The sequence below is a fragment of the Periophthalmus magnuspinnatus genome, chromosome 3, assembly GCF_009829125.3.
Source record: "Periophthalmus magnuspinnatus isolate fPerMag1 chromosome 3, fPerMag1.2.pri, whole genome shotgun sequence".
Lineage (NCBI taxonomy): Eukaryota > Metazoa > Chordata > Actinopteri > Gobiiformes > Gobiidae > Periophthalmus > Periophthalmus magnuspinnatus.
Genome location: NC_047128.1, coordinates 31,106,224 through 31,124,763, shown reverse-complemented (window position 1 = coordinate 31,124,763; position 18,540 = coordinate 31,106,224). Strand labels below are relative to the sequence as shown.

Genomic DNA, 18,540 nt, shown 5'->3' with positions numbered 1-18,540 from the left:
CCTCTGCACATGCTCATAGAGAGGGGCTCACTTGGATCTTTGAAGGGAAAATGTGCACACCACACTAAATACAAGCACAGCCACACACACACACAGACCACAAATCCTGCCTGTCATTGAGCTCCATTGTTTGGCTGCGGTTGCTTTCTCCTGGTATGACTGCCAGCAGATGGCTAGCACTGAGCTGTCACAGTGGGCCTGGGGCCCACACAGAAACAAGAGTGTCTATTGCACATGGAACTTGCACCTTCCACTGTGTCCAATGAGTGGTGCTAATGCTGAGGTCCCACTTTAAACTGCTGTTCAGCCTACACTGGAAGCATCCTATTCCACAGTGTCTGAGCAACAGGTGCCCTCACTGACCCCCTCCTCTGTAATCTGTGTGTAATCTCATGGAGGCTGCATTAGCATGTGCAAAGGCCATTGTGACGCCTATGTACACAAGTCCAAATGATTCGGCTCTTGCTGCTGCTGCCATATTTGTCTGCAGTTCTTCCTGAGTATATGTCTGTCTCTTTGGCTCCATATGTGCAGGGCAGGTGTTCAGCCTAATGGACTGTGTCTGCCACTGTGTAAAAGCAGTTGTGTGAGAGCAGAGCGGGGTCATCCCAGGTCATGCAGGGGGGAAAGGCCGGGGTCAGAACAGGAGTCAGGCCTGGCCCACTGCATTCCTTCACTCACTAATCATAGCTCTGTTGAGTGAGTGCAGGAGGCCAGCTGATGTATGTGGGGCTGTCAAAAGACGACACAAGCCTGTACGCCCATCTTACTCACAACACATAAGAGCCGCTTTTGACTGCACAGGGCTGTGATCCTGGAGGACTGTACATCAGAGGAGACAAGCACAACACAGGCTTTTGTGGGTGGCTCAAAGTCCGCACAATGACTATGCACACATACACAAGTACACACGCACACATACTGATGGCGGTCCTGTCGGTGACACACAGTTTGTTGTGTCTGCAAAAAGCCAGCACTAATGATAGGCTTTGTGTGGTGTGTGCTCACTCAGCTGCCCCCTGGACACACTTTACCCACCTAGCAGAAAACAGCCCTTTGTTGCCCTCTCTTTCTCTCTCTCCATCTCTGTATCTTTCTCTATCTTGTTCTCGCTGCCTCCCCACTTTCCCCTGCCTCTGGAGGATAGACTTGTTTTGCTTTGCTCCGCGGTATATATTACCTACTGCATATATTTTGCTGTCAGCTGACAACAGATATATGAGTATAGCAGTGTTTTTGGCTGACTCTGGTCTTTCACATTAACTTGTAAATAGAGCAATAAACAGTGTACATAACGGGACATTTTTTACAGAAAATTGTGTTGTTAATATAGTGGGGGTTTATATTGCACTTGTGATTACACAATAAATGTCCATTAAAGGTTATAATATAACGGTCTAGAAGTCAGTAGAAAATTGAACAATCATAAAGTTCTTGATCTGAAATAACCTGAATGAGTCTCAGGGAACCATAAGCAGACATCGCTTTGGATCAGTTCAAGGGTGTCATTTGTTCCCAACATTAGGATGACTTTTGGTGCTGCCTGTAGTTTATCACAACTGTAGAAATATTTCAGTGACTGTTCAGTGACTATTATGAGCAGGACAATACCAATGGCATTTACCCATCTCTTGTTGCATGCTTGTGCCTGACTAAATTGTAATTTATTTAAAATTATTCAATTTTTCCCACTCAAAAACATGGTTTATTTATACAAAAATACACTATTTATCTACAGAAAGAAATTAACTGAAAGAAAACCTTTGTAAACTTTATAACCTGAGTTTCATTTGTCAGTAATGCAGTAATGGTTAGAATATTGTTCTTCTTAAGTGAATGTACAGTTTGCCTTTAGAGGTGACCCTCACCTACTCATACTGTTGTACAGTCTGTGGGCTGGATGTGTGTGTTCCTTGTGTTGTGGTTTACGGGGTGTAACTTAAGCCGTGGGCGAGAACAGGAGCACTCCAGGTCCATCCAGGCAGAAAAAGTCAGACATGAGGCCTGCGGGGCAGGTGCAGAAGCCAGAGGAGAGGAGGACAGAGGAAAATAAGATGGAGAGACATGGAGAGAATGGTAAACAAAAAGTGAGGCTCTTTTTAGCTTGGTCTAGTAGTTGGAAGAGAGATGTCAGTGCGTGTCAGTCCGCTCCACTAACCAGCATGTAGCAGCAGACACAGATCTCTCCCTCCTTCCCCTCACACTTTAGAGCCTGCTCTGGCTCCCGCTCACTCCCACATCATCTTCATCTCTTTCCCTCGTCATCTCCTTTGATAGTTTTTCTGCCTCAGCGGAGAGGAGCTGAAACCCTCCAAGGCTCAAGGGAAACGGGAAGACCAAGTAAAGACCAAGTAAAAGACCAAGCAGCGACAGAGTGCAGTCCGAATGTAGTGCAGGTCCTCTCCTGATCACACTTCGGGTGAGTGAGACAGAGGCCCTGAAGGCAGGCCACAGCACTGCACAGCCAGGCCACACACAGCTCCTCAAACACCCAGGGGATAAAATCTTCAAATCCTCTGGAAATGTCAAGCACGTTTGAGGAAATGTCAGTGGAGCTGAGAGCACACACAGGACAAGCCCAGTGCATCCACACACAGGCAAACATAGCCCCATAGTATCCACAGCAAAGCAGGACAGAGCAGGACAGAGCAGGACAGAGCAGGACAGAGCAGGACAGAGCAGGACAGAGCAGGACAGAGCAGGACAGAACAGGACAGAGCAGGACAGAACAGGACAGAACAGGACAGAGCAGGACATTACAGGACAGAGCAGAGCAGAACAGAACAGGACAGAGCAGGACAGAGCAGGATAGAACAGGACAGAACAGGACAGAGCAGGACAGAACAGGACAGAGCAGGACAGAACAGGACAGAGCAGGACAGAGCAGGACAGAACAGGACAGAGCAGGACAGAGCAGGACAGAACAGGACAGAGCAGGACAGAACAGGCTCACCCTACGGGCACAAATCACATTCACACATAAGAAGCCGTTGTTTAGAAAGGAGATGTTTTATGTTTGCCATTTAAAACCAGCACTTTTTAAAATTGTTGTTAGCTGTTTAATTGTCTACAATACTTCTCATTAAATGTAATTTTTAGATAAACCATATGTCTGATGTAGAGCACTGACACCAGGCCTGTTCTCATCGATCGCTCCTCACTGGGCGACTAGGTTATTGACATGCTCAAGTGTATTTCCTGTCCGGACTGTCAGCCGTGTGTATGGATGCCTGTGCCCCTGGTCATATACTCTGGCCTCCTGCTTCCTGCTTATCAACACAAGGGTTTATGTTTTACTCTGTCTTTCTCCATCTATGAGGTAAAGCTGAGAAGACTGTCAAATGAGTCTGCCTCTTTTTCACTTAGGACAAAAGTGACTATATTTTTGACTATATTTTTGAGTTCTTTTTCGTAAGTATTCTCAGATTTATGCCCATAGATAACATGATTTTTTGTAAACACATACTTAACACGTTGTAATCGTGTGTTAATTATGCATTTACACTGCACTACACTATAGATTTTTTGTTCTGCTGTTTCTACTTTGTCATGTTTTCACCAATCCCATGTTTTAAGTTATGACTCTTTCCATTCAGAGTCCCCAGTCGCTGCCTAGACCCTGTGTGGTGTATGTGCCACAGTTTGTGCTTGTGTAGTACTGTGTTTTCTGCCTCACAGACTCAGTGTCCTGTGGCGTCATCCATTACTGACTTCCTGCTCACCGATTAGAGGAGATAATGCTGAACTGTGGAATTAACCTCAATTAGCACTACCTGAGTAGATCTTTCTCATTTCACCTCCTGACACCTGCACTACAATGTGCATGTCCTGCTCTCATTCTGTTCTCTTTAAGATTCATTAACTGAACTGAGGAAAACGTACACACCATAATGCCTCAAGTTATACAGAACACTTTTAAACCGGCCTAAATCGTAATTGTTCTAATTACACTTCTTAAAAAACTCATTTAAAGACAGTATCACATCTCACATGGATTTGCAGGATTTGATTTATATTTTCTACTGATATTTAAAATATACACTTGCCTTTATTTTACACTACAGAAATAGCGATGTAAATAGTGTTATAAGTATAGAATGACCGATGTGTCCTGTAATTACCATATCATTTCCATAATTGCATTTAATTTGCTCTCCATCAGTGCCATTCTGTACTGTAAAGTGCTGCCAATAATTAAAATGAAAATATTGTTGATTATAATGATTATTATTGTTGCTGTGAAATATATGGATCTATCACATCTAAAATAGGAACATTAAATTCGGGCAAAGCAGATGCAGATGTATTTGTATTTTCTGAAACCTGGCTGTCAAATAAAATAAGTGATAAAGAAACCAGTATTGAAAATCGCAAAGTTGTTTGTTGTGACAGGCCATCTAAAGGAGGTGGTGTTGCCATTTATGTTAAAGATCACCTGTCTGAACGTTCTCCTCCTCAAATGTTTTAAATATCTGTCTGTTAGTTATGTAAACGATTGTGATAAAAATGCGCTATTTCTGGTATTTATTGTGCACCTGCAGCACCAAAAATGCTCTCAATGATCTATTCATGATGTTTTCTAAACTGGAAACATACAAGGTCCTAATAATGGACAATATGAATATTAACTGACTGGAGAAAGAGCCAGAAACTTCGAACGACGCGATGCAATGACCTGAACCTCACACAACTCATTCTTATTCTGACTAGACCCTAGAAATTTAAATAAAGGGTCATTCACTGATATAATCTTAACAAACAAACACCATAATTAAGAGGCAAATAGTGTTTTCCACTGAGTATTAGTGACCACTGTCCAACTGGGTTTATTTGAAATACAAAGGTTAAAAAGACACATCTGTTTGTAAAGGTGAGATGATCGTACAAACATTTCAATGAGCCGCCTTCATCTTTGACCTGTGTTACAGTGATATCGACCCTGATATGGCCTTAAACTTTTTTATTAATACATTTAATGAAATTGCAGACCGACATGAGCCTAAAACTAAATTTACAATGAAAAAACTGTAACAATCCTTGGGTCAAGAAATTGCGAGTTTAATTACACCAACTAGATCAGATATTCATAAAAAAAAAAAAAGAAAAAAAAAGAAAAAAAGAAATAGATCAACAGGTAGAAAGGCAAAAACAGAAATCTGGCAAAGTTACCGAATGATATTTTATTGGATTCAGTTATTGTAAATTCTAAAGGGGAAATCTGTGATGCTTTTAAGAGGCATTTTATCTCTGCATGTGATGTTTTGGATGATAACGATGATCCTTCTGATCTTGATTATGTTGAATCTGAGCCTCTGGCAGAACAGTCACATTTTCTCTTTAAGACCTTTCACCCACATGGAGGTGTGAAATGCTCCATAGACACAAAGACGTCCACGGGAGCTGAAGACCTTGACCCAGCTGCCTCATATTTAATTTTATTATTTTTATTTTATTATTATTATTTTTTTAATTTACACCAGAATTATGGAAAATCACACGTTTTGCCTTTAAATACAAGTGGAACAACTAAAAATGTAAATAATTTGAGCCAATATCTGAATAACGTTGTCTTGGAAAAGAGTTAGAAAAGTTAGTTGCAAATCAAGTTACAATTTATTCAATTTAAAAAAGGACATAGTACTGTCACTGCAACCATAAAAGTTTTAAATGACATTTGCAAAGCCCTTGATGACAGACATGATTGTGGAGCTCTGTTTATTGATTTAACTAAAGTTTTTGATTCAGTAGATCATAAAATCCTCTTGAAGCCCTTGACGCATATTGGATTTGACAATGTTACATGTGATTGGTTCCAAAATTATATTTCAAACAGAACCCAGGAAGTAGTAGCCAATGGGTTTGAATCAATAGTTTTTAAACTTGCCCCAAGGCTCAATTTTGGGCCCATTACTTTTTACTATATTTATTAATTTTATTGATTGCAGTTTAAGAGAAAGCCTCATATATTTATATGCAAATCATCATTCAAAAACATTTAACTGATTTGTTTGTACATGCAAAAGGACATGCAAAACTTCAAACATCGGTGCCACTAATGCATTTTAATAATCTGGTGATAAACATTTATAATCACACAGGCGCATGTTTTTAATGTTTTAAATGGACTTATGTAGTTATTTGTTTTGTTTGTTTTTGTTTGTATTTTTCTGTATTTTAACAGAGCACTCTTGAAAAAGAGAGTCTGAGTGCTCTCACTGAGCTCTCCCTGTATAAATAAAGATACATGAAATTTGAAAAATATGTGATGGAAAAAGTGGGGCTGACTTTCTTCTTGTTCATGCCCTTTAAACTGATCCCTAGGCTCAAATGGGACTATTTGCACCAGTTGTTTTGTTCTCATATCTGTGTAGGATTTTACAGGCAAACACTTGGTTGTATCCATACAGTGCAGAGACTCTAAAGTCCTAGAGCTGTGCACCGATGAGCATTACCGTGAGTGGGAGAAGTGGAACGTTAACTGGAACAAAAGGACTGAGGGTTTTGTTAAGTGAGGTCTCTTTAAATGGATTTTAACTGCTGGCAGCTGGCAGGGCTGAAGTGAAGGCAGGTGCGGAGGTCAATAGGAGCCTGTTAAAACAAACTTTAACCAAAATCCCCTGTGACCCACCAGCCGCAGGTGCATTTCCATACAACCACGTTCTGTTCAAGACTATTGTCATTTTTCTCCCTCTTGTGCCTGTCTGCTCACAACCTGTATGTGTGTGAATATATAAGCTGTATACACATAGGCACAATAGAGTACGTGCACCCTCTTTTTTGCTTCTTAGATTTTACAATTAAAAATCTCTGACTTCTCCAAGTTCTCCTCATACAGATCCAGACAGTGATGTGTCTGTCTTTTGATACATTATAAAACAAAAGATCAGTATCTATAAGTAGGAGTATCATTCAGATTAGTTGTAAGAGTGACAGTAATAAAACATTTAGGGATGCACCGATCCGATACTGGCATCAGATATCGCTGCCAATGCTGAATTTACTGGATCAGCTTCAAATATTAGTTCAGTTGATATTCTGGTTGGACATATACGGTAAGTTGATGTAATAAGACTAATTTTTGCTCGTAGTCGGCCCAAAAATTCTCATAATGTTTTAATTTTAATCTATACAAATCTGTTCTGTAGTTACTTGAGAGATAAATAACAGCTACATAACACTTTTGGATCAGTTCTATGCAAAATTGGAGTGATTTGGCAGCGTTGCGTTGTCATTTAGGTACAAATGAAAAAAAATCTGCTGCTCGCTAGTGTGATCTGCAGCTGTCCATCGGAGGTGCTGACTCTTTGTTCTAATGACGTTGACAGTGACAGCGGCTCCATTGGGGTTTCTAATGCTGAAGTCGTTTCAGATCAATATTGCCATTTAAAATATCCAAATTATAGCATAATGTCGGGTGTCATAGATTATAACTATTATATTATAATTATATATAGCTAACAAAAACACAATACATCTTCTTTAAGGAAATAAATGATGTTTTCAGTCTCTATCATGGTATCGGTTCATATCGAGTATCAGCAGGTACTTAAAGCTTTAGTATTGGGCTGGGTATCAGAATAGAAAAAGCTGGATTGGTGCATCTCTAAATAAAGTAGTAGCTCTAGATTTTGTAGAACTGGTACAACTGGTTGAGATAATTATTGTTTATGTCAACCATAAATCTATAAAATCCTGTACAGTAAAGTACTATTACTGGAGTACATGATTGTAGCTCTTTCTCCTCCTTTAATCCAAATTATGTACACTCACATTTCTCCATTTTATCGTGAAGATTTATAGCTGTGTGTTTTATTTTTAGCCTTGTGTTTTTAGCAGGACTAGTTGAGTCTAGTCTGGAGTCCTCCGGGCCCTCCTCTCCTCTGTCGTGTTGTGTCTTTGTCTCCAGCTGAGAGTCTATGTATATTTCATATGCCCAAGGTGCCTTTTTGTTTTCAGATGAGCTGCCCCTCCCGAGCCTGTCTCAGTGCTACTCGTCAGGCTCTTTGAAAGTCCCCGGTACACTTCTCTATCTCTCCTCCGTGACAGGCCATGGTCAGCTCCTGCTCCTCCAGCTCCTCTTTGCCTCTCGCTCGTCTCAGCTGTAGTGCACATGCTGTCAGAAGCAGTCTCTCTCCTTCTCTGTCTGCGCGTGTCTTTGATCCTGCCTGTCTATCCGTCTGCTCACGCCTCCTCATTTCAGCGAGAGGACAGTACTGCACAACCCTTTCAGGTGTTGTCTTTTTATAGCTGATGTGTGACAGCGGCTAAAAATGGCTGCAACGTTAGTGGAATAGATCACAAGTTAATTGCTATATTTGCAGAATATGATGTATTTCAATTGTGTTACTTCTAGAGCTCCATTTTTAACAGCAGTACACCATGAAGACATTACTGCTTGAAACTGGATGTTGAAATTCTGACAGAACTATGAGCTATTTTGAATCCTTAATATTAGTTGTGCACTTTGGAAAGAATGAATGAAAGAAATGATCGAATAAAGACTATTTTCTAAACATTATTCAAAAAAAAGTGCTGTTTTTTAACATACTGAACTATTTTGTTTCTTAGTGTCATGTATACTAACTTATGTATTTCTATTTTTGTCTCTGGGGTCACAACATCCAACCATATACCTCTTCACATATTTATTTGGTATAGATGTATAATATATGTACACGACTATAACCCTTGTGAACCACTGTGCCTGTGTAGTTAGAGGCAAATGTTATATTTCTATTTATTCTGTCTTAGACTTTGTGTGGTAATGTGCTATTTAAATATGATAATACTGGTATTTTACAGGTCATCACAGAAACTCCATCTGGTCCCAGCAAAGACTCTGATCCTGAGTCAGGTCCATCTCATCCTGCTGCAGACCTCACCCCCTCCAGGTCCAAACTCCTGACCTCAGAGACAGAGACAACTGAACGACCGCCGTCCAGTGAGTAATAATGAACTCAAACTGTTTTTAAACTGTTTCTCACAATATCTTCTTCAGTTTTCTGCAATTTTATGTCTGTTTGCTGCCCCCGTGGCACTGCAGTTTGGCAACACAGGAAATTCTGAGCAAAAGGACAGGAGCCAGCACAAGGCTGCTCTTAAACAAGTCTGCAATTGTTTCCGTTGTCATATTTATTACACCTCCTGTAACTCAGTACAGCTCTTAACTCTGCAGTGTGTATTGACGATGACCTTCTCACACTTCTAATGTTTGTTTTCTGTCTCGTGACATTTCCACAAGCTGCAAAACTGCACTCAAAGACCAGAGGAGATAATGATTTCCCTGTACTTTGTTTTGCAAATTTCCCTTCCTCTGCATTGTTTAATAGCAACTGCTGTTACTTCTTAGTGAGAGTGAACCAAACCTGCCCACAAAAGCTGGACGCAAATGGCTTTATGCTTACAGTAACTGACATCTACTGCGGTGCTCACATGCCTGGAGACACTCAGAGTGTTGTAACTCTTCTTGCGTTGTCAAAGTTTAATGATGAATAAGCTGGTTGCATGAGGGCTGGTGACAAACAGTAATAATTAAGAAAAGAGCTGGAGAGATGAAGTGGAAGATGTCAAGATGAAGGGAAAAAAACGACATGTGTGAGAATGCCCCCAGGGAGGCTGTCTCCACTGTGGGTTTTGAAGCTTTGCATTTATGTGAAAATTGCTATACTCTTATCAGCAAACTGCCTTTTTACACAGTATTTCAACTGCACATCTAGTTTCCACAATTTCTTCACCTGCGCCTTTACCTTCCCCCTCTGTATTACTAGATACTTGTCTATCATTTTCAGCTTTTTTCCTTCTGGCAGTTACTCTTTAGCCGCGAGGTCCCTCTTGACGTTTACTGAACCTCATTTAACACACTCACAGCTCAGCCACAGCGCCCTGTCTGCCCCATGACTAAACACACAACTGAGCTGTGGTTTGCAGAGACATACATCCTCCATTATCAAAAGCACTGTTCTTCTCTGTGGTCTGGGGGTGAGAAGGGGTTTTTCATGAGTTATTTAAGTGTTCTCTTGGTCATGTGCGTCCTACTGCTGCCCGCTGTGACACGACATGGGCCATTTCCCCTGCTCAGGCGAGAAATGTAACACAGGAAACTATCATTCATAATCTCAACATTTCTGTGTTTGAATCATTAATCCTAATCTCATTGTAATGCCTCTAGGCAGTTTCATGCTTAAAGGCAGAAATGTACTTTAAGCTGGGCATGCATTCATATTTAACAGTAGTGAGTGATGACTTAATGGGCAGCTTGAATTTGAATTGCTTTTCTCCATTCAAAGCAGATGGAAAGTTTGTATGAAAAAAACAAGACATTGCTATGACTTGAATATACTTACTGCCTATATGTGTGTGCCAATGTTACTGTGCTCTGCTATTGTGAATGATGCACGTTCATGTACCTGTCTGTTTTGACGATCATGAGATCAGGGAGAGAGTAGCAGTAACACAGCTGGTATTGCTTAACATGTTCGTCTTGTGAGCCTGGCTGCGATCCAACTCGGTACAATTACAATTACCCGTCAGTGAAAGCGTTAGTGAAAGCTTTGGCTGACACACAAAAGAGACCTAATTCACCGGATGTGAAGAGCTACTATAAATGACATTAGATAACGAGGACTAAAGAAAGACCTGTTTAGATGTTTTTTGTATTTTATGTTATTGTCTCACATGTTTTACTATTTATTTATGGCATTAAACTTTCCCAGTGCAGTGAAGGCAGAATACAGCTTAAGCATAGCACAGAGATAGCAGTGATATCTGTTGGCAGACTGGTTCACTAGGAGGTTAACCCCCTCAGTCCTCTCTTCTCTCTTCCTTTGTCCCCCTCAGCATGGGTAGCATGAGGGTGGGCTAACGTCACATGACAGTGACAAGCTTGCCTGTGCTCTCATGAAGCACAACAGATGGAAGTGTGTTGTTCCTGTGTGTAAATGTGAGTAAATGTGTGTGTGTGTGTGTGTGTGTGTGTGGTGAAATGCCGCTGGAGACCCGGTGCACTCTCCTGGCAGCAGTACATTTGGCACAGGGCCACCTCACTGCCCTCTTTTTCCAGCCCAGCAGCAGGGGCGTTGAGGTGTGTGTGTTAAGTGAGAGGACCTATTATCAACAAACAACTACTCATTAATAGTACTCCTATTGTCTTGGCCTTTATATATGTTCTTTGTAGTGAAGTGGACCAGAGGCTGTGTGTGCCTGTGTGTGTCTCCATGTCCATCTATTTGAGCAATTTACTAATGCAATGATCACAGGATTTGGGGAGAAACAGGCCTCTGTTCTGCAGAGTGGCGCCAGTCCTGGCAAGCAACAGGGAATTAGTGAGGAGACAGTGGGTTTGGCCCTGTGCCACAGTTATTAGCTGCTCACAGGGTGGGCACGGGGTTATGCCTTCGCTCAATCACTCTGTGTGTGTAACCTGTTTGTTTGTGTGCTACTCTCTGGTCACACTGACCTTATTGTGCAGTCACTGCTGGTTGATTTGTACACTTTCCAACACATTCCAGTCTGGGAAAGACTGAAGAACGAGCTGTTAGCCCCCTCTCCCTCTTTTCTCTTCATTCTCTCTCTTCCTCCGGATGGGTTTGATTTAGTGACTGTGGTTTTCCATCCAGAGCCGTGGAGCCAGAGAGACGCAGAGGCAGACCTATAGATTCACAGCCAGTGGAGCACGTCATTACTTGGCCATAGCTCATCAGCAGATACATCAGCAGACTGGTGCACTAATAGATGTGAGCTGTCGCTGTGCGGGAAGTAATAAACCTTTCCTCATTACAATCACTTCATTATTTTCTACTTCTAGATCACAAGAACTACAGAATAAGCAAGATATCATCTTCAACAGTATTATGGGTATTACAGATACTTTATAAATGCTTCTTGATTTGCATCATAGTTCTAAACCTTGCTTTCTGTAATGAATGGTCTGTGCACACAGTTCCTGCTGAGTTTGTGGTTACAAACATGACCATTAACAGTGACCCTTTGACTTCACAGTTTGTGAGGAAACAGGTGTTGCAGTCAGATTTGATTTGGACAGACAAATGCAGTGGCACGTTTCCTTTAAGTTGTTCAACAAAGAAAGCCTTAAGGCCACAGTCGTTTACACCTAGTAAATCATAACCCCTCTACAATTAAATGTACCTTTGTTTCCCCACCCCCACCATGTTTTTGTTGTTTATGCATCTGGAGCCTTATGACTTCAATCCTCCATGTATCCCTCCGCCTCCTTGTCTCTACATCTCTGATCCTCTTTTCTGCTCTTCGATCCTTCTCTGCCTTTCGTTCAAACAGTCCTCCAGTGTCAGGCCTCTTGGCTCGGGCTAAGTGCTTTTTGCTGTCTCGCTGCAGGTGGGACAGTAATAAAGCTTGTCAGTGGAAGTTAGGGGTCGCTCCCTCCCCTCTCTGCTCTGTGTGCTTCTCTCAAAACACCTCTCCTTCTCAATCTCCACCAATTACCTTTTCTCTTGTGCGTGTGCTTTTTGACATGTGTGTCATCTGAACACCTGCCTCACTGTTTCCATGTAAATGAGCCCAGGTGAGCTTGTATTGCTGCTATTGTTTGTCCAGCTGCTGAGTATTGCCTGCCTCATTGATACAAGCACTCTACATGATATTTATTTATTTTTATATAAATGGAGCTGTGAACTACGCGTTTCTGCAGCCTTTTGTTTGCACAGTATCACGGTATCTTGCACAATCTCACCACAGGATGGCATTAGTGAGCTCATTATTTGGAGCCATGCTCTCACACAAATGCAAACCTCACTGTGCTCAGACTTGTGTAAGGTGACAGTGTGCAGTGAATTATTTAGTCTTGGCTGTGTTAATGGCTGACAGTGAACATGGCCTCTCCTCTCCACTGTTGGCCCATTACTACTACACTCTTTCACTTTCACTCTGTTCCTCTCTTTCTCGTGCCTACAACTTAATAAAGATTTCATGATTTCGATGAACAATAAAAAGCACAGATAACTTCTTCAAACGTATTTTATTTTTAATTATATATATGAGTATGCGTCAGGTAAATGTAAGCTGTAAATGTAACGTTCAAAGCAAAAAAACTAAACACAAAAAATGCAACCAAAACAATATCTTTTGTTCTTACTATTTTGCATTGAGATTAAGTTAATAATGCTTTAATCCTGATCATATTTTGTCATTTATCAGGACATCTGGCAGTTGTATTCTGTGCAACTTTCAACAGCTTTACAAATAGTCCGTAACAGAGGAGTGTGTGTGTGTGTGTGTGTATGTGGCAGTAATACAATAATAAAGCTCTGTTTTGCCCGATGGAAAGGACAGTACGTTTTGCTTGACGTAGTTGAGAAATATTTGACAATCCTAACACTAATCACAATCAAATTAAAGCCTCTCGTCTGCAGTTCAGCTGGTGGTTTAGTGCATCTTCCTTTGTCTTCTTTTTGGGATGATAAGAGAATGTGAATGAGAGTTGTTGTGGGCAGCAGTGAGGCGGTGGTGGTCTGCAGAAGCACAGGTCTGGTTAGGCTCAGGGCAGTTCAGGGGGATTGACAGTGATGTGGACCACTGCAGCCCGTTTGGCTCCAGGCTGGCTAAACCCCTCCCCTCATCCATCTACATCTGTCTGTCACCTTGCTGTGCTCAAATACTTTATCTTCATTTTCCACTTCCACCAGTTCATACTTAATATATTTAATTTAACTACTTCCAAGTCAATGAACAGAAGCCAACTCTGTGTTCCCATAAGAGTGTGATTTGTCTGAGATAAACATATAAATGAATCATGGACTGTTTAAAATGGCCGTTGCCCTTAGACCTAATTTGCTCTACGCAAAATAAACAACAAAAACATTGCTTTTTGAACACTTCTTTCATTCATCGCTCTCTGCTGTGATTTGTGTAAATGTTAGAGACTCCACAGCTGTTGCTGCACTAGTACCACACGAGCTCACCTTTAAGTGTCTGTCGTCTCTTGTGACCATAGAAATCATTTGTATATGTGTAACAGTGCTACTTTCTCCTCACGGCCTCTTACTTCGTGCCTGAATATTCCTTGCTTTGTATTTGTGTGCTAGTCTTCTTCCTTCCTGCTTATCACACGGCAGCCTCCCTCCCCGTTTCAGCCCGTGAGCCTGTCCTTGTCAAACACTCGCACAGTCCCGTCCAGGCCCCTTGAAGTAGGGTCATGATTGAGGCATGCTGTTAATTAGCCGCCAGTGGTTGTTGCAGCAATGTGATGGTAGGGTGTAATTAATTAGGTGGCATGCGCACAGTGGGAGTAAAAAGCGCAAGAGGGGGGTGCAGGAAGGAGCGAGCCGAGAAATACCAGCTATCAGTGCTGCTTTTATTCTCTGAGCTTAGATGAGTTCCCCCTAATGAGAAAAAATGAGATGCTCCCAAGCAGGGAAGAAAGCAGTTTGTGCTTTACATGTACGCTCTGCCTCTCTCCTCTGCTCGCCGATCTGTCACCGCCTTGTTCCTGTTTCATCTGCCTCTCGCATCCAGCCTCCTGCCAGCGGGGGGCCACTGAGCTGAAGTCACCAGACACAGAGCTCCTGCAGTAGAGAGTGAAAACAGCTTTGGGGGTGGGCATGTCCAGACTTCCTGACTGATGAACACAATGGCTGCACAATGTATCGCAAAAGGATCGATATCGCAATATGGGCTAACGCAACATCGCAACGAACTAATAACACCAATGTCCTCCATCGTTTTGACTCAAGATTGACCTCATTTAGTCCAAATTAGCACTGATTTACTCTTTGTTTTTATTTTGACAGAGTTTAACTTGTAAATTAAAGGTCGTCTGCACTGTGTAACTTTTCTTTTTGAAGACGGAGATGTTATTGCTTTGTTCCACAGTATGGCATTGAAAATATCAACATGAACGGAGTTAGAATAAGCAGGTAATGTGTCAAGTGAAGTTACAGGTCAGATCTGCGGAGAGGCAACCCCGCTTACAGTGAGAGTGCATGGTTTTCAAGGTATTTCGGCAATAAAAATACCTGTAATGAGACAAGGCAGCAGACCACCAACCAGAAAAGTGACTTAGTGTATTTTTAAGGCATCTACTTTTTTTGTTTTAGTAAACTGAAATGATTTTGTCACAAGGTGCAATCAAAATAATCACAATAATAGCAGCTGTATCACGCTATTTTCCAATATTGTGCCGCCCTAACGAATGGTAAAGCAGAGTAGTTTGCATTCATATTCTTTTATACATACCCTGTTGTGTAAAAGAAATAGAAGCACAGAGATAATGGAGAAAGATGGGGGGACCTCAGAAATGTGGCAGGGGCAAGAGGTGCACAAACACTCAAGGCTCTATTGATTCTCGTCTTGGTTAAACGCTGACTCCTTGACCCCATTTTCAAGCACCCCAGTCAGCACGAGTGTGATAGTGTGATAGTGTGATAGTGTGCGTACAGAATCAAAAATAGGTGTTAGGAATATGGAGAGGATTTCATTTCTGGTATATCTTTGGACAAACTTGTTGGGTTATGTCAGTTGTTTGAGTTAAAGAAATTGAGAAAAATGCTACGTAAACCCTTAGAAGGAGTTTTAATTTGTCAGATTTCCCGGACATTAACAACTAACTTTTAACTCTTGAATATAGTAACAAGTCTGAACACTGACTGAGGATTAGCTGTAGACTTCTCAATTAAAAACACACTAGCATATCATAAAAAAAATAAATAAAAAAAAGATTGGATTGCAGACTGGTGCATTTTGGTGATCAGGATGTTAAGATAATAACCACACATTTTTATGCTAATAGTGCAATTCAAACAACTGTCCCACGCAGCTGTTATCGACCAAAACATGCAATTCAAATGTTGCAGAGCAAAGCTGTGTCAAATTACTCCGTTTAACATCAACATACAAGTCTAGTTTGCTGCAGCCTGTGCGCTCTGTGATCTTCATGTGTACCATTTAAATGCCAAACTGTGACACGTCCCCTGATCCCTGCTATAGAGTGATAGTTTAATGGGTGCCTTCTCTCTCCTGTTGCGGGTGTTGAAGAGTGTTGTATAGGTGACAGGTTTATAGACAGTTTGGCAGTGTCAGCCCGAGACAGAGCGCTATTTACAGCTCAGCGTTAGACACTCTGGACATTGGCAGTTAACATAAATCCCCCGCCGGATGATACACATTTTGCATCCAAACATAAATCTCCCAAAAGCAAACACAATAAGTTGAGTTGTTAATCCCTGTCTGCGTGCGCACTTATATTCAAAATCACAGCCGTGCCCCTGTCTGTACCTGTTATTTACACCCCTTGCTATATCATGTTAACAGCCGCCCGCTTTTCCTCTCTTATTCCTGTCTCATATCTCCTCCAACTATCATTTGGCTTTACGAGGCATCCTAAACCCTCTATCCCACCCCTTCTTGGTGCTGGAAATATTGATATCCACTATAAGTCAAATGTGCCTCCCTGTGTTACCGAGCAGACACTGATGACTGTGGAGCGAGAGGGGAGCGAGTCAGGCGCTACAAGTGTGCGCTGCATACAAACAGCCTCATTAAGGGCAGTTTTGGTTGAGGCGATAGGTTAAAGAAAGGGGACTCCAGCTGTGAAGTGTAAAGTGTTTGTGCCTGTACTTTATAAGCTGTCCCACTGCGTATGATGCGTCTGCTGTAAAAGTGGCAGACTATCGAGTGGGATGTTTATAAGCTCTCTCCTTCACAGACAGTCTATGAAATCCCAATCAGTTTGTGCGCGAAAGTGTGTGCGGTTCTGTTATCCATCAGAGCAATTAGCAACCATCTGCTTTGAGCCCAACAGGAAAAACACAGCCGCACGCTTTTAACCGTATAGTGCACAACAACACGTTAACATATGAGACTGTCTGATTACTTCAAAAAGAAAACACAGCATTATACTTTGACCTGAAGGACGACACATAATGAATATCTTTGGCGTTTTGATATGGTGAAACGGTTGTAGTTGCCGGTATTTGAGCAGCTCCTCAGTTCCAAAGATTTTTCTAACTACTACAGCTAATTAACTAACAAGTTTGTATAGTTTTGTACTTATACTTTCTACATTAAAGTGCTGATTTTGTGCACCACATCCAATTTAATCACTCGCCACTATACCCGTTGTGCCATTTCCATATCACAATAAATAAAGCCAAAGAAAGCTGAAGTAGATTCATTAAAATCTATCAAACTCGCTAAGATGCCGATGTTTTGCTGTGGCCCTATAACAAAACAAAGTCTGCGTCCTATTGTAACAGGCAATATTTTAGCAATATGAAATTACAGCTTTATCAGACGAGATCTTGGAAAACTCAGGGTTGTGGCATGCTGCTGAACCCGCCTGGCTGGCTCCGTGGTGCACACATTTCTGCCTCCTCAGATGTTGCTAAATGATGTGATTAGTGCATTTGTTTACTATGTGCTTTTCCTTTTTTCCAGTCTTACAATGTGTATCTTTGTGTGTGTTTTCTTTTTGTGCTCCTGTGGGGATAAAGAAAAGGTTTGTTTGATTAATTAATGCTGTTAGACATGAATGTAAATGATCAAAGGAGCCCATTTGCATTCTGTGTTTAATTATTCATGAGTCGCGATTGCTCATGCTCATGAATTAGGACACCTGTGAGGCTTGTGGCTCTCACTCACTCTCTCCCTGACACCAGTGCATTGTGGGATATGACCCGGAGTGTTGGAGTGGCCCGGGTGTGTGCGCAGGTCAGAGCAGGTTCATGTCCGTATTATTAGGTTACGCTCTGCTCTGGCCCTGGTTCAAACGTTCTGATTAGGTTAGTGCATGGTGCTAAGGCTCAGACTGTCACCCCGACTGTATGATTCATCTCCATGGAGACAAGAGAAAAGCTCTGATCTAATTACCCATAGCACTGCCATCTCTGACAAGACGGAAGGGGCCGGGTGGCGTGAATAAGGCAAGAGGAGCAGGAGAAAGACTGGCACGTAGACACTGTGTAAAGAGGGATGAAATGAAAGGAGAGGGGAAATCAAGTGTGCGGTGAAGAGCCTGGTCTAATGCGAACAATAGGAAGCGTGATAAAAGCAGGTATTACATGTCCTTTCTCTTTCTTCTCCTCCTCATCATTCCCCTCATCATCGGCAGCATCCAACCGCCGCACAAATGGGGCCTTGTTGCCATGGATATGAGCAATGGTTCCCCTGTTTGGCTCGATGGGGCTCGGTGATAAATAACGCGATGTGGAGGAAGTTAATAATTTATCTCAGGCAAGGAGCGACCATTGGAGGGTGCGTTACAGAGCGTAATGGGTTAAGTGCGCCGATTGCTGCGTGCAGAGCAATAGACTCAGAGGAGGTGATGTATAAAAAATGAAGTCTGAGTGCCGCCCGCTGAGTTGGAACAATCAGGGGAGTGGGATTCTGCAGGGTGCTCCTGTATTTTAGGAGAGGGGAAAAAAGGCTCGGTTTTATCTTGAAGTTGTAGGATTGTGCGGTAAAGAACGGTAAAGACTTAAGAGTGTACCTCCAGGCTCTGTGTAAAGATCTCCTCCCTCTGTGCGTGTACTAGAAATGAAAAACTGAGCAATCTGCCTGGGGCTTTGAAGT

At 41.9% G+C, this 18,540-nt stretch overlaps 2 protein-coding genes across 2 annotated transcripts in view; both read left to right on the top strand.

The window, feature by feature from the left end:
• Positions 1–8,949, top strand: part of LOC129457220 (uncharacterized) — a 29,131-nt gene extending 20,182 nt beyond the window's left edge. The window contains exon 2 of the mRNA XM_055229933.1: positions 8,803–8,949. Within this exon, the coding sequence (XP_055085908.1) occupies positions 8,803–8,949 (147 nt within the window). The remainder of the gene's footprint in view (positions 1–8,802) is intronic.
• LOC117389874 (cytochrome c oxidase subunit 4 isoform 1, mitochondrial) overlaps positions 1–18,540 on the top strand; it is a 223,807-nt gene that overhangs the window by 131,074 nt on the left and 74,193 nt on the right. The window lies entirely within an intron of this gene.